This window comes from Thunnus maccoyii, chromosome 22 (genome assembly GCF_910596095.1).
Source record: "Thunnus maccoyii chromosome 22, fThuMac1.1, whole genome shotgun sequence".
NCBI classification, from domain to species: Eukaryota; Metazoa; Chordata; class Actinopteri; order Scombriformes; family Scombridae; genus Thunnus; species Thunnus maccoyii.
Genome location: NC_056554.1, coordinates 8,296,838 through 8,323,045, shown reverse-complemented (window position 1 = coordinate 8,323,045; position 26,208 = coordinate 8,296,838). Strand labels below are relative to the sequence as shown.

Genomic DNA, 26,208 nt, shown 5'->3' with positions numbered 1-26,208 from the left:
TAGTATTAAGTGCAGAAAGGTAAAAATGTAGAGCACAGCTGTGCGCGATCAAATGATATGACTCAGTCTGTATCTCCTCTTTCTGTCACACACACCCTCACACACTTCTACACAGGCAGGTAGGTTGAAAAAAAACAAACCTTCGTTCAGCTCATCTCGTCTGAGCGGAGGCAACACAAACAAAACAGTTTGAGGGAGGCCAACAGAGAGAGCGAGATAAAAAGCTCTTAAGGGGAAAGATATTAGCCCTCTTAATGATATCACAGAATGCATAATGAGAAAGTGCACAAGACACACACTCCATCTCTCCCACATACACACTCGTGCTAAGTGGTCTCCAGCTGTGGTGAGTAATAAAGTTGCATCTCTGGTGTGTGTGGGCAGACAGAGATGGATAGATGCATAACATGATTTGAAGAGGGACGGAGGAAAATATAGAATGAAACTAGGATTAGGCTGTGATACAAGTGACCCTCTGACACTGTAAAAACACAAGAATGAAACAGAGAAAAGACACAAGATTCCAACCAGGACAAGATTGGTTTTACGTTATAGATACAGTCACCACAAAGTCTCCAGAATGAAACTAAGACTGTTTTTGCAAAGAGTTTTGGAGCTGGTGTTTGTTTACATGGGAGCAGTTGCTACTGATGCTACTTTAGGGCACATTTGACTCAAAAAGTTTTGATTGTTGAAATTAGGAAGTCAGATGCGTCGTCAAAATGATACAGGTTGCAGAGAAAGGTTAAGGGAGGCAAGAAACAGTGGTGGACAGTCACATCAGCTTGGAAACAGTAGTTTGACGAAGGGATCACGATTTGCGCCCCATATACGACCTTATGATCAAATGCCATTATGATCGGTCACATGGTGACAACTAAACCATCTCCCCAACAACTGAGCAACTCCTTCTGCTGAGGAAGAACACGAGATGATGTGGTTGAAATGTTGTATTGAGATTTTTTTTTTTTTTTTGTCAAATTGAAGACAGATGTATGAAACTTTGTGAATTATTTTAAAACCTTTGACTGATTGTGGGCAACGTTTCTTCACACTGCCATGTTTTTGAATAGAGTTTCTTCATTTTATAACTGTAAGATAAAGGAACATATAAGGGTTGCTTGTTACTGAGGGTATAAATGTTTATTTGCTATTATTAATTTTAAAAAAACAACTGATGCCTGATTGAAACAGCAATAAAATAATCAATTAAATCTCTTACAGTAAATTAAACATTAGAAAAACCTCAGCAAACCAGAATATATGTACGATTTGAAATGCACAATAATAACTATAACAGCTATAATGCAATTCCTACATCAGATCGCCTTGATGTAGAAACATAAACAGTTTCAGTCCTCTCTAAACTCATGAATGAGAGCTGAAAGAACCTCAGCCCAGCCTGTAGTTCCTGAACTACACCCTCTACTGGCCTCCGGGAAAGAGAGGAACAAGAACTGAAGGAAAGAGAGATGAGAGAGGATGGAGGGGTGTTAGAATCTGAAACACTTACAGGCGGTACAGTATAGAGGATGTATGGTTGGCATGGAAACCATGGAGACAGGAAGACATGAAATGGAGTATCAAATACACAAAGTACATACTCTCATGCATGCACACACACACACACACACACACACACAACCACACACAAACGTACATGCTAATGCTCTCGTATCTGCATTAAGTTGCGCAGGATTAAGCACATCATGCTACATTACCACACACACACACACACACACACACACACACACACAAATCTGCATGATGCTCTGTAATCCAGAGGAGCTACTCTTATCCTCTGGGAGTAGAAGAGAGAAAGGGGACAGAGGAGAGGATGAAGGAGAGGGATGAGGGTGAAGGAAGGAAAAGACTGAAAGAGGAAGAGATAAATAGAAATTAAGGATAGAAGAAAGGAGGAAGAGAAGGAGACAAAAATGGCATGGATTATGAAGGAAGAATGGGATAAAAAGAAGGAGGAAGGAGAGAAACAGAAAAGAGTGGGAGGTGTGAAAGGAAGGAGGAGAATAAAGGTAATTAGAAACAGCTGGAGAGATTGGTGAGACAGTAAAATCTTAAGGGAACAGATAAAAAAATGAAGACAAGGGATGATTTTGGTGAGAAACTGGCTGAGTGAAGAGAAAAAAAGACTGGACTGGATTCAGAAGGAGGGAGGAGGAAGCTTCTGACGAGGTTTGATCTCAAACGACGCCCACATGATGGGCCTGTACTACTACTTCTCCCACCGGGTTAAAAGTAGAGTGGATCAGATCGGAGCTGACACACACATACATGTACACACATGCAGAGTGGCAGCAGTACACTGCACAGTCTGCACAGTTGCACGAGACACTTGCATTTCTCCCCTGATCATCATCTATCCCCCGCAAACGCCTCGCCCTCCATCTCAATTCAAATTTAACATGCTTCATTTGCATGTATGGGTTTAGACATTGAAGGAGGCCTATGACTCTACATTTGGTTTACATGGGAGGATGTAATCTGCAGATATGTGTTATTTCATTACAATTTTCTCTGATATGTTCATATTTCGAGCAGGAGAGTAAGAAGTGCTGCTCCTCTCTACTTCTCTATGTGTCCTAATTGCCAATGTTTGCATAACATCCGCCTCTCTTTCTACCTCTGTCGTGTATGTGATGTGTTTGATGGAGAGGGCCTCACGAGGACAAGGCTGCACTTAACACTTTTCAAGAGGGAGCAGAAGGAGAAATGAGACAGAAGAGATGAAGCAGAGAGGAAGATGGCATTAAATTTGAAAGGAAATAAGAAAAAAATGAAGGAAAGGATGTGAATTGGTACATACAGTACATCGCGCATGTACGTGTGAATCAACTCTACGGTATTAAATCACCATAATACATTCATAGCAATGTACACTTCATTAACACTTTTACAGAATTTGATTCACACTGTCACACTGAATATTTAAGGTAGGTTGAGACACCCAGCCAGTCATGCCATCACCCAACACTCTGTCAGCTATCTTTGCCTCCTCATGTAATTTGTGTCCATTCAGAAAGAAAGAATTCAGCTGGACTGGATCCAGAGGACGCTCACAGTTTTCTTCCAAAAGGGAACCGCCCGTCCTCATGAGAGCGCATGAGTCCGTGAGTCAACTGAGAGTTTTCTGATGTGGCTCGCTCATCATGGGTCAGGGGTTTGTCCAAACACTTTCACTTTATGTAATAGTTTATGTAACAGCTTGTGTTGCTGGCCATTTCGCATCTTTCCCAGCAAGCATACTGGGTACAGCTCAGTCCTGGGAAACGGGAAAGAGACGAGGAAACGTCACCTGAACAGTGACGACTAGCTTGTTAATTATTATTCATACATAGGAAGAGTGATTATTTTAGCCCTTCAGGCATGAGAAACTGGCAGGTGTTAGTTTGTGAAAAGTGAGCAGAAATTTAAGATTTTCACAGCGACTGAATCACCTCATGCTTGTAAAACTAATTGGCTTTGCAGATGCAGTACAACCAGAGAGAGAGATCTTTTTCTGTTTTCTTATGTTTTTCTTATAATATTCTCAATTTTTACATAAATAAGGAACTGTGACAGTCTGCTTACTGGTGACAGAAATCAGTAAAGTGGATTTTTTATGAACAAATTTTTTGGACTTTAATGACCGTATAATAGCACAACTTGTAAACAACTGCATACAGTACACAACATCAATCTAAGACTCTTTAGCTTGACAGTGTTACAGCTTGAAGCTGTCATTAGGGGGTTGTCGTGGTGATGAAGATGCATAATGGCCACCCTGTTCTCCCATTGTTGTGTTTCAGAAAATACAGTTAAATGTTGTGAGTGGCAGCTCTGTTCTCCCCCTACCGCAAACCCTTTTACTAGCTTTTAATTATACATTAACAGGGAGGAGAGATGCACGCAGAGATGGATGGATGGATGGAAATGAGGATAAAGAAGAAGAAAAAGAAGGCAGAGTAGAGTGGAGAGTAAACAAAAAGGGGAAATTTAGAAATAAAAAAAACGGACCAATAAGTGTAAGGATGAAGGATGGATCAGTCAACAGGGACCAACAGATGGAGAGATTAAAGCCCAAAACAAAGACGTGGCAAGCAAAATGCATGGTGGGAAAACGATTTTCAAAGATGGAAAACAACGGCTGCGACGAGCTGGAGAGACGGAGGGAAAGGTGAAAAATGAGACAAAAAGACAAAGATAAATAGCCAGACAAGCAGACATTACTTCATCTTAATTAATCCTTATTCATTCTCCATCTTTATACTGGATGGAAAAATGATGAAAAATAACCAGTGTTGAACACAAAGAGAGATAAATGAGCAACAGACACTTGTCCTTCCTCCTCCTCCTCCTCTGTTGTCATCCCTTCTTCTTTTATCCCCCCTCCTCTCTCTTTCTTTCTCTCCCATCTCATCTGTTCTCATGTATGTTTTAACATCTCTCATCATATATTAATATTCTGGTCAAATAGGGAGCTGCCATAGAGAACCAAGCTATTTGAAGAGTGCCATAACACACGCTAAATCACCCTAACACAATCAGTTTCACTTGCTTTCATGTTGTTTGGATTAAAAATGTTGCAATAGGTTTAATTTAACATACAGCTTTACGACTTCTGCATCAGTTTATTCCAGCTCTTCATTAAAGAAATATGTTTACACTGAACAATTCAATCCCACTCCTTGTAATTATGGCTGCATCATTTTAATAAATGACACCATGGTCAGATTAACCTCATAGCCGCAGAAAAAAAAGAGCTGTTGGACTCCTATTAACCCTCTCGTTCCCCCATTCTTTCTGCATTTCTACACATGGTTTTACGCTGGGAAAATAGTCGCCCCCTGGTTTACTGTGTGATAATTTGACTGAAACGGGGCTGTGTGATATCTTATATTGATTAGATTAATTGGAATTTTTGTTTTTGCATGAGGCGTAAAATGTCTACATTGTCAAAACTGAGTTGTGCACAAAAACATTACTTTTAGTCAAAAAGTAACATAGATGGTAGCAGGCTACATTAGCTGTTTTGAGTCATGACAGTCACATAAACTGTGAAGTGATAGTTACACTATATGTGCACTTGCCGCAGTTTACAGGAGTACCGTGACTCCACATGGCTAGCTGTCTCTGTTTCCAAGCTCATCTCGTAGTGAATTTAACGGTCGCATCTACGAGAAGGAGAAAACTGAAAATGACTCTGCACACTGGTCTGTGCTCTCGATTTTTTTTTGCTGTTCAGGTATCAACTCTGGTTACGAGGTCTGAAGTCAACTGAACAGTGTCCAGATTCTACATTGTACAGTTTGTCCCTGCTGGGTATGTAAGATTAAGCTATAAGCTACTATGTAAGATAATTTTAAAAATATGATGTTTCAGGCCTCAATTGAATATGCGCAGTCAAACAAAAATCAATTAAAATCATTAATCAGAGAGAAAGATTTGATTTACTTTTGGCCATATCACCCATGAAAGCAAATTAATGTAGGAATATGCTACAAGAAAGCATAATTCTGAAATAATGAAGGTCTACATTTTGACACATGGGATTCTTTTCAAGATCTCAAGATTATGAAATAAGTTAGAGCCACCTTAAGGTGGTTAATATTGCAAACTTAATTTCAAACAGTTCTGATAGTTGTGGCGGACAGAGAGGACTTTTATAGCTGCAGGTGAAAGGAGAGGGAAAATGTGGCTAATATTGTACCGAAAATAAAGAAATGATGAGAATTCTGAGATACAGGAACTACAGTTCACGATATTTCAAAAATACAAGCAAGATAAAAGATAAAAAATGTTATATAAACAAATTTTAATTTGATTGAACATGGCATTTTGTTGGGAAGGGGTCATCCTCTACCCTTCAAGATGTATATTTCATGATTGTAATGGATTTTGTCATCCATTGCAGTTATGGGACTGACTTAATCCTGCATATTCTGCATGTTCTGAACAAAACTTTAATCAAATAATCACAAACCATTTGACACACAATAAGCCTGCAGCTTTCAGAGCCTCTGGAGATCAGAGAACTCGGGGTTGTTGCCCCATTTGCACGGTTGGCCCAGCCTTGATCTCCTCCAGAATTTAAGATACAGCTCTGGGGCTTTGAACAATATTTGGCTGCACAGCGTGAGTTTGTAATGAAAGAACCACTGATGAAACGCTGCTTGTGAAAAACTTAGTGGCTGGAGAATAAAGGTAGTCAGTGGTGGTCCTCACAAATATATATGTGTGAAAGTACTGTCCTGTGCGTGCTCGTAATGGCACCTTGGTTCGACTGACTGGCATTAGTGGCTCAAGGTGAGGGCCTTTAAGCAGTTGGATATATATAATCGTCATGCCAACCGCTGCCAAGCTAGCATGCGAATGCCTGCCAAAGGCTCAAACACATATACACACACTCTTCTCTCTCTGCCCCTGGCAAAGGAAAAATTATCACTCCTCTCTTTCCCTCCCCTCAATCTCCTTCGCTCCCTCCTCTCTTTCCCTCCTCTCATCCCTCCATTCACCACCCAGGATGCCAACAGTTGGCCTTACCAAATATGAGCCATTCTCCTCATCCATTGTTCCTTCCTCTGTTCCTCCTGTCCTATTTGTTTTGCTTTCCTCCCTCAAGCCATCATTTGCTCTCATTCTCTCTGTTCCCACCTCCTCCTGCCCTTTCCTCTCCCTCTTGTCTTTTCTCAGAGCGATTCATCCGTCTCTCTTTCCCCCCCGACTCTGTCTCTGTCTGTCTTTCTGCCTTGCCCCCCTCCTCCGTCCATCCATCTTTCTCCCTCTCTGCTGCGCTCTCATTTACTGCCTCTACCTGAACCTATTCATCTTCCTCTGACACCTTCACTCTCCTCCTGTGTCCCCTTCATCTGTCTATCCGTCTTTTAGCAATCACTCACAATACCGGCGCAAGTGTGTTTATTACCTGGAGGATGTGAGAGTTTTTTGTAATCATTGACCATCGGGGGAAATTAGAGCGAGGAAAGTGACTGAGCCACAAAGAATATTACTGTGCATCAAGTGGTACTTTAATATTTGTTAGCTGCTATGTGCACTAACTATCACAAAAGGAATCACTTAAAGGAATAGTCCAACATTTTGGGAAATACATGTTTCTGAGTGTGAGATAAGAAGATTGATGTGGCGTGTGTTAACTGGAGTTGGAACGTGTATAACTTAGCTTAGACTAGAAGCAGTGGGAAAAAGCTATTGGCTCTCTCCAAAGCGAAAAAATAAAATTGTATTATTTACACACTGCATCTTATTTAACCTGCACATAAACAGAAATGTAAAAATTGTGATTTTAGGATAAGCAGATCCACTATATCTTCTAGCTAGTTGCTTACTTTGTCTGTCTGCTGCTTGGTGCTGGCAGGTAGTGTAAAGTAGGTTCATCAGAGCCTTTTTTGCTGAAAAAAAAAAAAACTGCCACGTGGCTGGAAATGATGTTGATGAGAGCTGTGAGAGTGAAGCAAAACCGGCTGTAAAACCGAAACAATGTGCTAAAAGACACTAAAACACTGTTGAGTCAAGGAAAACAGCAGAATTGAGCAACATTTCTTTGTGGGTTTGTTACTCCAAGTTACACCTTTCACGTTACACATAGGAGTTTGACTCATTGTTAATATAAAAATATTGATTACTGCAGCTTTAAGCATTGGACAGACTAAGTTAAAAAAAATAATCTAATTAAACTTTACACACATCCAAAGAACAAAAGGGACTGGAGCACACAGATTGATTCACAGCCTCTAAGTGGACAAAGACATGAGGCAAACACATGTAATCAACCTAGACCATGTGTGCAGTTGTCATTAGATAACTGGTTGAACAGGATTTCAAATCTAATTGATAATGAATCCAAGGGTGGGAAGTCTGCTGTCCTTGAACTGAGAAGCACCGGATTCAGCTACATTTTGCTGAAAGATGCACAGAAAACTGTTTCAACTAAACTTTACACATACTTCTCCTTCTCTCCTTCTCTTTTGGTTCCTGTTTCTCCCATAGACTGTATATTAAGATGGAGAGGTGGGACGTCACCCGTTGGCTTATATTGGAGCCACTTTTTCTGTTTGGAGCGAGGACCTTCCAAATAGGGAGTGTGGGGTGTTGCCTTTCATGCTCTGGAAACACGCCCCACTTCCTCGGACGCGAAAACTAGCTTACTGGGAACTCTGAGTGTTGCACAACTGCTGGGCCCAGGAGAGCGGGAGGTGAACAAACTTTCAATTACAGCTTTCAATCAATGCCCATATGATAGACATCAAAGCCCACTATAAGTCTTCAAATCTTATTAACAGAGCAATAATTTCCAATAGGTACACCAGCATATTTACTAGAGGATCCGAATTTAGTGATTGAGACCATAATGACTTTTGAATTTCCAGAGAGAAATTGACACTTTTCGAAAGAGAGTCTATTGGAGCCAGGGATTTTTTGGAGTCAGCATCTAACAGCTGTCAGTGGCATTGCACTTCCACTACTACTTCCATATTGGCTTCAGGCGTGGTTTTGCCCTCCCTCCTTGTACCTCCATCAATCTGCTTGTCACCTCTATCCTGTCTTTAACTCTATCACTCTCCCCTCTTTTTGAATCACTCTCGTTTTACTGCCTCTACAATATTTCTTCCCTCCGAGACTCCTCGTTTCTGTACGCACTTAGATAAATCTTTGCACTCTGTAGAGCACCATGTGGGACATTTTTATTCTCCTTTTGTTTGTTTATGTTTTTCTCTCCTCTCCACATACGCATCTCTCTCTCCATTTTACCCTTCACCTCCTGTTCTTCTCTCTATTTGTATTTACCGACCATTAAAACCGAAAGTCATCTCTACACTAAGCTTTATTGGCAAGGTATTTCTGGCACGCTGAAGAAATCGATAATCACAAGCCATGAAGTACACTAATAACTGCTTATAAAGATGCTGGACTGTGTGTGTGTCTATTGAAAGTCTGGCCTGCGCTGACCTTTTAAAAGTGTAGAACTTTTGTAAGCCCTCTTTCTCTCCAACACACACACACACACACACAAAAAAAAACCAGGAACACTGGAGAATTTAAAGGAAAGAGGGAGGCAGGAGAGAGGATGATAAAGTGAATGGTGATAAAGATGGAGGGCAAACGATGAAGCGGTGAGAAGAAGCGATGCAGCAAAGGAGAGAGCAGGAGAGGTGAGAAGGAACGGATGGGCGAACAATAAGACGGCGAGGGATGATATATCATCCTGTAAAATGAAGAGGGAGACAGAGAAGATATCTGTGACGCGAAGAATAAAAGCGGAGAGATGACAGGGCAGGAAGATGGATCAAGCTGAGGTGGAGGGCAAAAAGAAATCCAGAGAGTAGTAAAAGGAAAAAGGGATGAGTGATAGACAGATGGATGGTGAGAAAAGAGAGGCAGATAATGGCAGGATATTAGGATGGAGAAGGAAATGGTTGGGGGAAGATGAAGGAAGAGAGAAGGCATGTAGCTGATTGTTAAATCAATGAGATGAGCTGTTTAGTTTGTTGTGTTTATGTGGCTATAGTGTGTATGACTATATGTGTGGTGGAGAGGGAATAGGCAATGCTTATGCTGGTGTTAATGGAGATCCTAATAAAGAAAGAAAGAAAAAAAAAGGATAAAGTGAGTAAGAGAAGAGAGAGTAAGAAGGAGAGAGAAAATGGAGGGACAATGAGTTAAATGGAGTCTTATGGAGAGAAGGAGAAGTATTGGAAAGAGGGAGGGTGAGAGATGTGAGTTGAGACGGAGAGCTTGTGTGAGTCACATCGTCTCCTCCGCAAGCTATTAGTGATTTAATCACTCTGACATCACTGTGTGTGTGTGTATGGGGGTATGACTTAAGTCACTTTCAGGGACATAAACCAGACTTAAGACCAGTTGAATAGGGATGGCTTGTGCAATTGGGGACAAAAGCCGTGTCCCCAATTGGTTAAAACATCGATTTTTGGGTCATTGGTTGGTTAGAGTAAGTCTCCAGGAAATGAATGTAAGTCTATGTAATGTCCCCAAAAGTGACCATGATCTGATATGTGTGTGTGTGCGTGTGTGTGTGCGTATCATACCAGATTACCCTGATCTAGTGCAGTCAGGAACTGGCTCATTATTCTTGCACAGCAGTGTGCATTCATCATGTCCGAGTCAGGTTTATCAAGCTACGGGTTGAGACCCAAAACTGGTCGCAGGTTTATCACCGGTGGCTCTCTACTAATCCTGCGCTCACTGATCTATAGCGTCTATGCAAGTTATAATAGCAGTGTGATAACTTTCTGCTGCAGTTCACTGCCCTGAGGCAACAGAAAGTCTTTTTGACCCTCACATCCTCCCATTCATAAATATTCTATTTTTAAACACTGTAATATCTGATCTATCTGAGATGTAAAATAGTGACCTTGGTCAATGTTTTTTGTTACTGTATCGTCTAATTCTCACTGACAATAATGGAGACAGGGATTTGATTGAGTGGTTTGGGTCTTTTCCCATTAATAGTGAGGACAATGAGCTTGAGGGTTATCTTTTTTTCTTTATGTTGAAGCCTTTAATCATTTTTCATTTAATGTATTTCTGTCTATCTTGTCTTGAGTTTTTAGGAAAGGTCTTTTAGCTTCCAGCCTCTGCACAAGTGTTTGTTCACTTTGAATTCATGTTGAGCTGCGTATATGTAGTTAAAGGTGTGTTTTTATAATATGTGGATGTCCTTGTGTAAAATTTTTTTTTTCTAAAATAAAAAATATATAATTTTAATGTGAAAACAAAATAAATAACTTACAAATACATTGTGTATCTCATGTTTTATATTTCCTACGCGGAGGCAGAGTGTTGAATATGTGATACTCATCTCTGTTTCATGACCAAAAGCGAGAGCTGCCTGAAGTGCTTCACAGAAAATGAAGACTGAGGTTCATAAAATATATTTGAAAAAATACTGAATTATTAAATAAAGAAACAAGGACGATATTCATGTTCCAATACGACTCGTGTAATACATATAGTGTTTTTATAACATAAAAAAAACTTGTGTGTGGGTGTGGTTGATCCATTTTTTGATTGATATATTATCAGAATCTTCTAAAAAATACAGTAGAAATATATTTTTTCACAAAAATATTGAACACTTTTATCATAACCTACAACCAGCATTAGCCTGTTTTTAAAGACAAAATGTAGGAAATTACTCTGTTCAAAGTCCAACCCCCTTTCTCTTCATATTAAATTCCTCATTAAAGCACCTTATCGTCTGACCGCTCCTGATTGCTGCATTCACCACTTTTTACAATCAGATTATTTCTCATCTTTGCTGTAAAATCTGACCAGTGTTTCTTCTTGTGTACTGGACTAGAGTTTGGTAATCCTTGCCACGGGACAGCACCGGACAGTCTGAGGCCTCATCATCATTTCTCTTCTCTTCATTAGTTTGATACTGCCATCAGAGCAGTATCCAATCATGCAAAAACAGAGGTCACTGCTCTGATTGAATTTAACAATGCCCTCTGACCAATCAGAGGGTAAATAGTTGGGTGATATGAGGTCACGCATGCAGTATGTCAGTAATAATGATCAAAGCAAAAAGGGAGAAGACACGGCAGACAGACTTCCCTTGCCAAAATTTATGAAAAGTGTGAAAAAAAGAGTTTAAGTCCAGAATTAACTGAGGAAAAAAGAGGTTTTTGAAATTGGAAATATCAAAGAGGGTTATTAAACCATATAAACAGCATGATTCTCTCAATTAAATCTTTAAATTTCAACTTTACTGCAAGTATTGAGTCGTGATTAAGTTCCAAAATGAGGTATTCAGGTGCTCATAGGGTTTCAATTACTGCAGCCTTTCTTTGCTTCCATATGCAAGTATCTCTTCAGCCTCTGCACTGCAGTGTCTACTAATGCATTGGGACGTCTGTTGCATTGCTTTGAGGCACTACTGTTCTTTCAAAGAAAATAAACTTTTCTGAGTCTTGTTCAATGGCAGATGGTGGAAGGACTGAAGAACTGATTTACTGTAAAAAAAAAAATATATATATATATAAAGAAAGACACTTCTCACAAGTTTATCCTCTTCGTGACGGAAAAAAAGAAACAAACACACAAAACAACGAGCACTTGGTTTATGGGAATGTTGTTTCTTCAAAACCAAGAGCAGTGGTGTGAAAAAGAGGCTACGCACATGCAGATCGCTGAAAAAGTGTTTAAAACTCTGAGAAAACTTGTTACATAAATGAAAAGATGGACGCCCAGTTGACTCGCCTTGGAGGTTCTACCCCGGCCTCCACGGTCAGTGAACTGAGCTCTGAGGCCTTTAATGTGGTCTTGGCGTGGCAGGGTGGTGGCTGCTGGTCCTCCAGTGGAATAGGGAGGCCCGGGGCAGATGTGGAGCTGGGAGTGAAGGGGTGGAGGGGGAGGTGGGGGGTAGGGGGGGTAAAGCGGGTGTTCCCTGTTGAGGCTCTAATCATGGGCATGGAAGGGCTGGGGACCGGCAGCCCGTTGCAGCTCACGGTAGGTCTCTGAGTCGTGATTACAGGGTGTGTGAAGTCCAAGGAGGGTTTGATCACAGGGATGCGCTGGCAAGAGTCAGTGTGCGCTTGTGCTTGTGCTTGTGCTGTGTGTGTTTGTGCGCGGGTGAGCGCAGGATCCTGACCAAAGGGTGTGTTTGTGTGACTGTGTGTATGCTTGGCAGAGAAAATTGCTGGGACTGCAAAGGCTAAAAAAACAACCACAGGGGAAGACGCAGGGCTAAGAAGTTCAAAAAAGAGACAGGGAGAGAGAGAGACTGAAAGAGAACAGAAACAGGGAATGACAGGGATGCTAAATGGTGGAATTGTATAACAAAGACATAGAGGCATGAGGATAAAGAGCAGACAGGGAGAGTTAAAAAAAAGGCAGACAGCCAGACACAGAGAGAAGCAGCAGCGTTAGCATTTCAAAGTCGCTTCAACTGAAAGCTGTTTTGCGTTTTAGCGTTCCACCTTCCGATACCTGTCGAAACCACTGCTGTAAAACACTTAACTGCGACTTCAACTTCACCTGTCAGCTTGTGGGTTTCATCAAGACCCACAAATCAATAGACTTTCCTACAGTTAAACAGAAGCACTGAGAAGACAAAGACACTGAGAAGGAGACAGAGAGAGAGAGGAGCCAGAGGCAGGGATTAAAAATGGGTTAAAATTGTGTTTAGAGGAAGCCAGAAGTGCTCTGTAGTTGTGTGTGTGTGTGTGTTTGTGTGTGTGTGAGGCCTTGCCAGTCGAATTACTGTAGTATGGAGAAAATGTCAATAGGCAAACAACAGACGGTGGGTGCCACATCGATTTCAATACACGGCTGAAACATGATACTCACAGGCTCACACACATGAAGGGAACGGACGTGCAAACAGACACACACACACATAGAAAGCTTCTAAAGTTGTTGAGGATGTTGACTTAAGCTACTTAAGTTTGACTGCTGTGACATTAGAGGAGATGAAGAGAAAGACGGAGAGAAAATAGAGAAGGATGGAGAGGGAGGAGGAACAAAAGGAGGCAGAGAGGAAAACGAAAAAGACAGCGAAAGAATCTATTTTTTCTTCTTCTCTCTAATGCATCTTTATTTTTACTCTGTCATTCAACCCCTCACTTTTTTTTTTTTTAATCTCTTTCTGTCCTCCGTCTTTCTCTCCGTCATGCAGACCATGACTGCGCCAGAATGTGATTTGCTGTTTAATCTTCGTAATCCATTTGGCCAATGAATGTTTCCCTTTACTAATTAAAGAACAAACAATGGACGTGTCTCTCTCGCAAATGAACGCGCGCACGCTCGCTCGCGGTCGCAGAGAATGACGGCATTTTCACATCTGACAATAGACGCTAGAGAGAGGGAATAGAAGATGGAATCAATAGATGGTAGCAGATAGAAAATGAAAAACGGGAGGAGAGAAATAACATGTAGCACAGAGAAACAGCGGGAGACGGGGAGTGTAATGTAACGTTCATAGTGTTGAAACTTTCAGACACGACGGCAGAAAAACAAATCCTTAGAAGAAAACGAGAGATCAAAAAAACAACAAAGCTCCTGCTTCTACTCCCATAATTTCTCCCTTTAATCTTTTTCTTTCTTTCTATGTTTCTGTCTGTTTCTGTCGTCTCCCCTTTGTTGTGCTTACAATGGGTAGGATCAAAAGTTGCTAAGGCAACAAACAGGGAAAAAAGACAACCCTGTCATCGTTATAGAGACGGAGGAATCCAATAGAGAAGGGGGTGAGGGGATGTGGGGGTGTAAAGGGGGTTGAAAGTGTTTATCTGCCCATTAGCAGGTTGTTATTTGAACCTGAAAGGATGTAGGGAGTGTGGAATGGTGGCAAATACATCAGAGGATGCAGGATTGAAACCTGTCCTGAAAGGTACAATGTGCTTTCTGACTGTCTAATGTTATGCAAAGCTCAAGGAGTCTTAATTTGTACGGTACCTTCTATACTGGCAGGCTGTTAAATCCTGCTGCTCAGTAAGTTTTAACACAGACTTTCTCCTTGTGGTTGGAAAAAAGGTGTAAATGACATCTAAGCTAGTTTAAAGTGAGACTTATGAAAGAAGAAATGGCACATTTTTCATCTTATGAATGGGGAAGTCATGCAGGCAAAAAAGGAATTGATCTTTTCTAAGAAGATTTTTTTTCGAGTTTGGTGAGGGTGGCCGACACTGTACTACTTCAATGCCAGCTCTCACCTTCTCCTGACGACTCTGCTGTTATATGTTACCAAATTAACTGCAAGCAATCAAAACGGAAGCAACCTTAAACTCACTCTCAGCACTGTGTGACAAAGTTTAGCTTGTTAAGCAGTTCCGCTGGTGACTGACTGACATGTTTTCCCCTTGGATATCGTGGCTTTATGTGCCGCTGAAATCTTTCAACACAACAAATTGTAGACTGTATATAAAGATGACGTACCAAAGTGTGACGTCACTCATTGGTTTACATTGGAGCTGGTTTAAAGCCCAGACTTGCTGCTTATAGTCAGCACCATCTTTCCCGTTTGGAGCGAGGACCTTCCAAAGAAGGAGTGCAGGGTGTTACTTTTCATGCCCGAAGCTAACGCTAGCTTACTGGGAACACCAAGGCTAACATTAGCAAGTTTAGCTAAATTGTGCTATCAGGGCAGGAATCGTAATCAAGTAACAAGTAATAAGTAATAAAGTAATTGTATCAAAATATTGTAACAATAGTCCAACTATAATTTCCAAAATGACCACCAGCACACTGAGGGCCTGAATGTAGCGACTGAGACCACAATGACTTGTTGAAACAAATGAAACTTTGTATTTCTAGCAAGAAGCTAATGCTTTTTGAATGGGAATCAACTGGAGCCAAGCATTGTACTTTAAAGTACTTCCAACAACCTCAAGACGTGGTAGTTACTGCTTGCTACAAACCTGTATACTCACCCTGACATACTCACTGCCAATCTGCAGCTTGGGGGCTAACATTAGCTAACTTAAGCCAAACTGAAACTAGATATTCACTGACATTACCGAGTCAGTTTGCAGCTTCAATTGTTAAAACAAAGTTACATTGTCTCATTTTGAAAATATCATGTTTGTCCAGTTACCTTTAGAAACAAAAATACACTGGCAGACACAACAACATGGCCTCAGAAATGCAATATAGACTGTATTACCAGAGGCTGTTTTTAACCGTATTAAAGGGTTTTAGGGTGGATATTTTCTAATACCAACTCTGGCATATAAATATACCCAGCAGGAAGCAGCATGCATACTAACCAACCAGAGTGCATGCTTTGCTTGTGAAATATCAAACTACCACTTGACAATATCAGCGAGATTCAAAATATGCTAATATCCCAATAATAACATGTCTAGCGTCAAATTTGTGTGTTTGTACTGTATGATGGGGTGAGTGTACCATCACCCAAGATGCAAAGCACTTAGGCTGTTAAATTCTGGTATTTGCACAGTCACAACCACTAAACAACACACGCTTGGACTTTCAACACTGAAGAATAAAAAAAGCTGCTGTCTGAAACCAGTTTTGTCCAAATATATTGAAATGATAAGCTGTTTATTAAGCAATATACTGATAAGCAGGAAGGGCAGACATGCTGATTATTTGGAGAATGCTAGAATGCTAAAGATGTTTAGGAGTGTGTGCGTGTGTGTGTGTGTGTGTGTGTGAGGGGAAGAGGAGATGTTGTGACACTCGCTAGATGAGCAACAAACATGACTGTGAGGAAGTGCAGCGAGCGGTTGTCCACACACACACACACACGCACGCACCTGCAGCAGCAAGCAAGCTTAAACACTTACACAAACATGAATGCATCTGTATGTGCGTACACAGACAGACACACGCACGGTACGCACACATACAACAAGCGGCTCTCGGGGATTTGGAGTTCAAAGGATGTTTTATTTTGGGAACAGCTTTGGGTTAGTCACCCTACTTTGGTGACAGACGGAGAAACAGGTTGCAAATATCAAACACTTTACAAGCACTGTGACACGCGCAAACACCCACCCACACCCACACGAGCATCCGCAAACATGCACTCTCGCTTTCCTTGTAGTTCCTCCGCCTCTCTCTTAATTCCAAGAAACATCTTGCCAACGGGAGAATGTGCTGCTTAAAACTTACAAGCTGACTTCTTCACCAGCAGCAAAATATGATCACAGCTCTTCTGACAGCTTTGTCAAAAACACTAAGAACTTGTGTTTGTGCTTCATTCACACATAACAAAACATGGCAGGATGCCTCGATTACACAAGATAAACTCAATATCGTGCAATGGTAATTTTAGCTAGTGCACTTTTATGATGTTTAAGTCCTAATAGAAGAAAAAAACAGATTCTTTCTCCTTCATGTAATGACTGAAAGGTTGTTAAAGCTTTGAATTTCTCTATATGTTGATAGCAGTTTACACAGGGCTGTAAGAGCAATACTCTGATTTAAAGAGTTTAGAGAATGCTGGTTTTTTGATACTACATTTGTTTGTGGGGTTCCAAGTTAGGTTGAAAAGAAAAAACTGGAAGCTATTTGAGTTGACGGGAACGTTAAGCAGCTTTGTCTTGTTAAATTTGGGAAGTCTGGCTACACTTCAACAACACCAGCTAATGTTAGATTTGCAAAACAAACAAGTTAGTCCTCATCCTAAAAGTGTTTTCTCTTGTAACGTCAAAAGTGAAAACATTCTGTTGAAATACAGAAACACAGGTTTATATTACAATGAGATCATCAGATTTTACATTTTTCCTTATCGTTTTTATAGGAATAATTAGTTACACTACTCTCTTAACTGGTGAGGATACTGACTTTCTGCCTGGGACCTGTTAGCCTTAGCTTCAGTCTTTTAGCATGATATTATGATGTTATGTTATGATGATATCACGTGCGTATTTGAGATCCCTTTTACAGAGTTCTCGTTTTAAAATGAGTCAGTTAGAAACATTAAAAAGTCAGCTGGAGACTGTGGTTTACACACATTCTTATAGCTAATGTTAGCTTAATTAGCTAGCTGTCTATAGCTCATAAAATCTGCCAGTGACAGTCATTTTAGCCGTCAAAATTGATGGGTGCTGGCCAGAAATGAGAAGCCAGTTTTTGTCTACCTCTTTCAAAAATAAAGGTTTCAAAAATGTTTCAAAAATGACTGAGACTTTAGATTGTAAATCTGCCAACGTTATTATCGTAAGCTGCGTTACGCGTCATGCTAGAGGAGAAAGGCAGCAAAGCTTGTTGTGTGAAAGTATAAAAAATGAATCCATTAGTGCAACTTTTAGGAACACAGAAAAAGGTTAGGTACAGCTATGTGTGTACAATGACATATTGAAATGATTCAGTGCTCATGGCAATAATTCCCCAAGAAACTTTCATCTACCAAAAAATGCTGGAGGTGGTTTGCTACGTAATGTGAGCGCATTCACACGCACACACATAAATACACATACATAGGGCGATGCAGTAATTGAACAGATGTTGGCACAGTTTGGTGGCGACACCTGTTTGAAATTTATAATGAGCAGCCAGGGGAGAGGACCACACACACACACACGGGGAGTCGTCTGTGTCTTGGCTGTGACTCTGTTGCAGGTCAGAGGAAGGCTAAGAATAAACTGACCCTGCTGAGTCTCTCCTTCTCTGTCTAACACACACACGCACACACACACACACAGTTCACTTTGAGTTTGACTTCTGCATACACATGTCCTCTGATTAACAAAAACAACAAGAGAGAGAAAACAGATAGATTGAGAGAGAAAACCAAGAGAGACTCATCAGCTCTGTTGGCAAACAGGAGAGGGATATAAAAGAAGAATTAATTGGCTGAACAGAGTGAATTCACTCGTTCCTGCAGCATATTCAACACAGTGAATAATGCAGATTCGGTTATCATATGCATGGATAGTTATGATAATATCAATTCACAGATATTACAGATATGCACTGTATATCTATACTGTATGTGACTCCCCATAGACTGATACAGAATGAATTCCACAAGCGAAAGAAGAGTGCACTGATAATAACACACTGACACAAGCACATTTTTCTTTCTTTCACTCCCTTTCTTCATCACCTCTGTCCTCAGTTAGTCATCAAATCATGAAACACAGAAATCTTCTTCTCCCTTCTTCTCATTCCATCCTTCAGTCTTCAACTCCACATCGCTTTCTATTTCCTTCCCCTCCTTCCTTTGTATGAATGTGTAGTTAAGGACTGCATATCAAAACACACTTATCATTCCACTAGTATTCATGCCTCAAGCAATTTTTGTGGTGCTGCACTGTTTTCCCTCTGATGTGAATGGCAGGATGGACTCCTGGTGAGCACACTGCCTGAAATTGGGGGTTTACAATTTGAAGTGGTACTCTAATAATTTAGTATTGCACTTCCATAACGTTGGGGGATGTACACAAGACAGATAAATAAAATGAATGGCTACGATCAAAGCAGCAAAGGCATATTCCGATATTCTGAATTGTAGTCCAAAACAATGGATCCTACCCTTCCCATGATGCAACTTCATAGCATCTGTCTGATAACAAGTCTTCCAAACTGCACACCATCAGTTTATTCTGTAAATTTGTAGCCTTCAAGCCCAAACTGAGATTACCCTGATGATATCATTATGACATCATCAGGGTCATTTTCTCAGACTCGAGAAAGCACCTCTAGAGCCACAGGAGAAAAAAAACACATCTGTTTTCACAGGCTGAGTATCACTCTTCATTACCAGCAAACTGACATGTATGCATAAAATTGATGGAGTGCCCCTTTAAAACGATCCACCTTACTGAAGTGTCAAATAGGAAGATGCTGAATGAATTGACCGACCTGAAACCTGACCTTTGATCTCTAACGAAGGTTAAAAGGGGAAAGTGGATTTCCTACAGGGTACATCACTGTATTTAACTTGAGCTGAAGCTTTCTTCTCCTTCTCTCCCTTCCTCACACCCTTTTCTTCTATCTTCCTCTTTGTCTCCCCACCTTTCCCGCGTTCAGCTCCAGTGCCTTTTAGATTTTCTGCAAGATATTTCACTACCGCCGTCATCCTCCCTGCCTTTCTCTCAGTCCGTCCTCCTACTTTTACCGCTTTACTTGTTTCCCCAAAACTTTTGAGAGAGCTCAGTCAAATAGACAGAATAAACAAGAAAAGTGACAGATTAATAAAGGGTTGCTAAAAATGCAGGAAATAGACAAAAGGAACGGGGGGAGGAGGCAGAGCGGAGTAAACAAAACTATTATGCATGAGTGAAGGAAGACATAACTGTGGGAGGGACAAGGCAGAATAGAGGGAGAGTGTGGACGGTGAATTATGTCTGGGTTGTGATCCAGCTAAATTGCCTTGGCAGTAAGTTCCTTATTCTGAGTAAAGGGTTAGATGAAGATGGATGGATGGAGAGGAAAGAGAAGGCAGAGGAGAAGAGAAAGAGAGGTGCAGGGTGAGGAATAGACAACATGATGGGATGAGGGGTGTCAGGTAAAAAGAAAGGGGAGACAAAAGTGTAAATAAGTAAAGGTGAAAGCCAGAAAAGGAGGAAGATGCTAATGAAGAAGAGTGGAGGGCGATAAGGGAGGGAGGAGAGACGTGAGATGACAGGGAGGTGAGGGTAGAGGAGAAGGTGAAGAAGGGAGGGATCGAGGGAGGATGCAGGAGGCGGATGACAAAACTCATGCTGTGGAAGAAAATCTAAAAATATACAAGACAGAAATATGGGGGGATGGGAGAAACAAGGGGAGAGATGACAGAGAAGAACAAGAAAGAAAGCAAGAAATGGGCATATAGAGCAAATCCAAGGTCAATGAAGGCTGAAATTTAATGCGGCTACGACAGAAAAGAGGGAAAAAAGGGGGATATCGAGGGAGGAAAGGCACAAATGAGCACGGCGGATGAAAGGAGGTTTACATTAGTGTGGGGGAAGGGGGGATTTTTTGACAAGAGAGGAGAGAAAACACACAGGGAGCCGCAGCAGCTAGAAAAGACATGAAAAGAAGAAGAAGAATGGGATAAATAAATAGAGAGAAAGAGCTCATGGGATATTGATAATGAGGGAGGTTTTAAGCCACCTTAAGCCCAAAGTGGAGACTTGATTGGACTTCTCATGAAGCAGCAGTGGATAGATGGATGGATGCATGGATGGATGGATGGATGGATGGATGGATGGACTGAGAGGATATGTACAATATGCCTGGATGAGGACCGTATTGCATATAAAAAGTATAAAAGGAAATACTACAGAGAGAAACGGAGAAAACAAAACAAGGTATAAACTCAGACGAGACAGAGAAGACAGCACAGGAGAGATTAAGTGTGAGGGATAAAGAAGGAGGTGAAGAAAAGAGAGAGTGGGGGGGGGGGGAGAAAAACAACAGGACGACTAGATCAATATACCAGAGGGGCTCCTCTCCTCCACATCCCGCTCTCCCTCTCCTCACACTCCTTTACATGGAAACATCGGATTATCGATCCATCGCCTCCCTTTCCTCCGCTGTCGCTCCTCTCATCCAGCTTTTCCAAGGCAACTGCTTTAAAGCCTCTCAGTTTTCTTCAGTGTTTGATCCCGACCGTTCGATTTCGTTGATCTTTCTTCATCTTACTCTCTGGCTTTTTTTTAAAAGGATGGACAAACCAGACGGAAAATCAGAAGGCAAAATGAGCCAGCGGGAGAGCTCATGAGGGCCTATATTAGAAGATCTGGAAATTCCCTGTTTGGAGAAAGTATCTTAAGATTTTTAATGTTTTCCTCATCTTGTTTGTGCAATTTGTTTCTCTGTTTGACGAAAGAATCTTAACTCAAGGTCCACTTACTAGCTAGAGTCTCAAATGTATAATATGGTCTTCATCAGCAGATGGAGTTTGCTCAGTTGTCATGAAGACAGATCTGTTTGCAGTGCACAGTTTACACATCTGCTTTAGTACTTGTTTATAATTCATTCATAGCACTTTTAGGACTTTCTTTAGGACTTCAGTTAAAATTTGAAGAATAACATTTCATTCTTGACTTTGGAAATAGTAGTTTGACAAAACTACAGATGTACTTTTGTGATTACTGGAACTGTTTAGTCAAACTACTATTTCCAAGGTTGAGACTAAACTTTCATGTTTCACATTTTAACTCGTTTTTATTCCGGTTTGTCCATCTTTTCAAAAAGTCAAAGAGAATAAGGTGAATCGGACTCTGGTTCGATGGTGCAGCACAACCGTACCGACACCCTGTGAGGAAGTGGTCTTAGTCTGGTCCCAAGTGAGTTCTGAAGTGGTTTGTTAGTGGTTGTTCTTGCTCCCACCCCAGACACAGCTAACCAATGAGCAGAGTGAACATTCTCCCTTTTGTTGATACATTTTGGTTCGCTTGGATTTGTGAAACCGAATCAACGGGAAACATGCCAAGTTAAGAGACTCATCCACTGATTCGGACCACAGCAAACAAATACAGGTTTGAAGAGACACTTATACAGCTGAGTGACAGCAGATCAACAATAATGCCAGATCACTATTACTGCAGCAGAGACACAATCCCATTTGACTGAGTCTTCTTATTTTACAGTAAAATAAAAGGCTAAGATAGTTAAGCCCGAGATATTGTCCACTGAAGTAAGCTGCTTAAAAGAAAACAGATGAGCAGTAATATACGGATAGGTCATATTAGTACTTTTATAAATTTTGGCAAAAAAATGTAATCTCTGCCTGCGCTGCGTCATATTGTATCTGTTTTAAAAGCCTTTTAAATGTGTTGAATCTATTGTGTAACTACTAAAAAAACAAATGATTTCAGTCATTACATGATTACATGAGTCCTGCTTGCTGAATGTAGGTGTATGTTCCCCAATAAAAAGTCCTTTCAGTGTGATTCTCAGATTCTTCATAAATACAAGGCCCGCACCGCTAGTCTAGCAGAGGAAGATGCTCACCGTTTCTTACTGTTAACTCTTAACCCACAAAGTCCCAACCTTTAATGTGCAAAATATCCTGTTCATACTTACCTCTATAATCCTGTTGTACAGTAGCAAACACACCAACCGTACCAACCTCTGATCTGGTGCAATCTCTACAGTGTATCTCTCTCTCCCTCTATAGCCCCCCCTCACTCCTCTCTCATCCCCTCCTGACCTCACTGTTCACTAACCGGCATTAAAAGTAGTGCTTGCGTCAATGATAGTACACAATTACGCACACATAGGCCTAATTATGCTTGAGAGGATACTCACGCACACATGCAAACACACACTGCCCTTGTGGTGACACTCCTACCTAGAGGCTGGCTGGTATCAGCTGGCAAGCCTCTTGCCCATTTGTAAAATCTAGTCTCTAGGTAGACACACAAATTACTGTTCAACCTTAACCCGTTTCTCACCTCTCACCTTGCTAATCAAACAGCACCCTTAAGGAATGGGAACTGGTCTAACCTTTGCTCCTAACATCTGAAACTGAAACTGGTCCTCACACAGACACACAAACAGAGTACCTGCTTTATAGGCACCAGGAGGCGCTGAGGAAACTGCATTCCCAACTGCTTTATGTATTGGTCAATTTAACACTGCTAACATCAGCATATTAAAAATGCATGTGCCCAAGGACGCAGGAGCAATTTTGCAAGTGTGTGTGTGTGTGTGTGAATGTGGACACATGTGTGTAAGCATTTTAATGCAGAGTAGCCTACCTTGAAGAGTGGCATTATTACACTGTTATCTCTCTAATAGAGCTATTTATACTGTGAATGCATGTTAAATGCTCAATTAACCCACACAGTGATTTCTGAATGGGAGTCAATCACACAGAAAGGAAACTAGAAAGAAGAATGTGTCAGTGGTAATCCAAAAATATGTCAGTCACCTTTAAGTGCAACAAAAACCATCGTTTAGGGGAAATTAAGGAGTATACCGGGGTTTTCCGAGATGTTGTTCAAAGGTAGCTTTGGAGATTCTCCGATGTTTCAAAGATTGCATAAACAGTTACTGACGATGTCTTTGTACTCACATAGTCTCGTCATTTTGAAACTCCAGCTTGCCAGCGGCCAGTTCGTAGTCCTCCCCTCCTTTAGCGGTGCCATCCAGGGTTCGGTAAGGGACGGCTACCAGGCCTCGAGCCCCTGATGTCCGGAGCACCTTCACCTCCATCACACCGACGCTCTCACTCACTCTCTGACTGGCGCTCTCAAAGGTAAAGATACCTGAGGAGGAAGAAAGGAAGAAAGAAAAAAAAGAAGAGAGAATATTTCACAGGGGAGAATCACTAGAAGGACGTAAAAGATATGGTTGATAAATGCCCACGCTCTCACTCACTCACTAGCTTGCTCTCCAACGTGTACGGTATACTGTTTATAGTGAGAGGATAATAGATCACCACCCACTCTCTCCAGATAAAAGATAATATGCTATTAGGTAAACACCCACTCTTCACTCATCCTCCCACACTTTCATTCTCTCTCGGTGTTCATCAAAGTCCTGTAACTGAAAAAGTGGCGACACTGAGGGGACTGGAACTTTTAATAACATTCTTATGATACCTTTTTGTGGATAATGTGGGACTACATGCTGAAGCAAAGCAATTAATCTATCTGAAATCAACACTAAGCTACAGCAAAAAAACCTGCTGCTGAGGTGCACACAATCTATTAAAATTATTTTAAATTATTACAGAACCAGTTCTTAACATCTAACTTGTGCATTTGTCACATTGTCTGTTAAGCATGCCCCACTTTGCCCAAAAGATTAAAGACCATCTCAAATTAAGATTCATTTTTCCCGAGAAATTCTTGACTTGTGTACATTTTGGTCTAAATTATAATGGCCAGAAAGAGAAAGTATAACTTTGATTTATGTTTCTATGACAATGACAGAGCTCCCTATATTTGTGTTTTCTAGAGGGTGTGAATTTTTGGTACCACTCACAATGTTGGTACTGGTAATCTGGCAAAATATCTGTGTGGCACTGAAAATAGTTTCCTAATATCATTTCAGTTCCAACAGCCACACAGGCAGCTAACCCGCTGGGGTGTGTTGTCGTTGTTAGTCATTGCTTATAGTGCTATCAGTGATTTGAGCAGTCCCCATACGTTACTCTGTGACTTTATATGCTACTTTATGTCATAATTCAAATTATGGTGTAATGTACAAAGTGCTGAAGTTACAGGACTACTTGTTGCTGTGAGTTTTGACAGTCTGGTCATTTGCTATCACCACAACTGGATCCATGAAAGAGAGACTAGACACAGTCCTTTGTATATTAAACACAACACTGAGTGTGCAGGAGCTGCCGATGACTCAGCAAGTTTTTGATAACATGAACGAAAAGTTAAGTTGAGTGAGAATGTGTGCTAAAGTTAGCTGGGATAAGTAAAAGCAAGTTAGCCTAACTTGCTAGCTTCTGATTGGAACACAAACTTATCAGCACGATGGGTACAAATGTTGTAAAAGGACAGACAATGTCTGTCAACCAATGTCGTGGGAAACGCCCTCTCAAAGGCTTAAAGTATATGCTGCATTCACGTATTTGTGTATCAGTCACACCATAATTATGAGCTGTCAAGACAGAAGAACTGTACAGTACCAGGCTAAAGTTTGGACACACTTTCTCATTCAAGTGAATGGGAAGGTGTGTCCAAACATAGCCTCCTATGGTAGTTTTGATTCTGACTCAGACATATTCAACATCTTCCACTCGGGGAAAAGGACTACAGATGTGGCAACAAAGCAGTGGAAAAATTGGTAAATAAAATCCAAAATCAACACTTTTACAATTGATTCAGCAAATTTAAAATGTAAAATGTGTTTAAAATGTGCTTCATTAACTAAACTTAACAAGACACAACAGAAGGAGCTAATTTAAGATATCTAAGTGATATGACTTCGAGGCAAGCAGTGGGGGTAGCCATCCTAGAATAATGTGTTCCAAAAACAGTTTTATCTTGCACAACGCACAGTATTTGCAATATCATTTTAATGAATATTTCTTTAAACAAGTAGACCAAATGTATTCTAAGTTATAAACAGTAAAGATACACAACTCCTGCGTCACTCTTACCTGCGTGATCGTCATCGTAAATGGTCACTGTGGCTGTGTGGTTGTCACCCAACACGGCTTTGGGGGTGGCAGTGGCATCCAGAGGGGCAGTGCCAATCTCAGGGTAACCAACCACTCGAGGGTTACTGAGGTGAACGTAGAAATACTCATCCTCCTCAAAGATGTCATCATCTATCACCCCGACTGTGATCTCTGTTAAAACAATTGTATGTCACTTCAGGATGTTATTTTTGGTACAAGATAGTTATGCAGAAATCATATTTTAGTAGAAGCCAGTGGGAAGAAATCTGCCTCTGGTGCTGCAGATGATCTCTCTTATTTGAGCCTCAGTCTCACCGACATGTTTTTTGAAAATATGTCATGAATTATTGTTGTCACCGTTGCGTTTACCTTTGAGGGTCTCTCCTGGCTTAAACAGCAGAGTTCCCTCAGCGAACTCATAATCTGAACCTGCGTTTGCTGTACCGTCCTCTGTGCGATAATCCACCTGGGAGAGATAGGAACACAGCGAGATGGGAAGTGGGGTGAGACGAGGGGGAGGGAGCGAAAGAGCCGTCAAAGATGAAACAGAAGTGAACAGATATGAAAAGGGCAGATAAACACAAAGGGAGAGGGAGAACAGAGAAGAAGAGAGACATAGAGGAGGATAGCGAAGGAAGAGAGGAGAAGCATTTGGGGAGTTAGGAACAGAGGGTGAGAGAGAAAAAGAA

General features: G+C 41.0%; 1 protein-coding gene across 1 annotated transcript in view; it reads right to left on the bottom strand.

Moving 5' to 3' along the window:
* Positions 1–26,208, bottom strand: part of slc8a4b (solute carrier family 8 member 4b) — a 56,637-nt gene that overhangs the window by 21,236 nt on the left and 9,193 nt on the right. The window contains exons 8-10 of the mRNA XM_042401609.1: positions 25,889–25,985; positions 25,499–25,690; positions 23,453–23,645 (exon numbers count right to left, since the gene is read on the bottom strand). Coding sequence (XP_042257543.1) covers positions 23,453–23,645; positions 25,499–25,690; positions 25,889–25,985 — 482 coding nt within the window. The remainder of the gene's footprint in view (positions 1–23,452; positions 23,646–25,498; positions 25,691–25,888; positions 25,986–26,208) is intronic.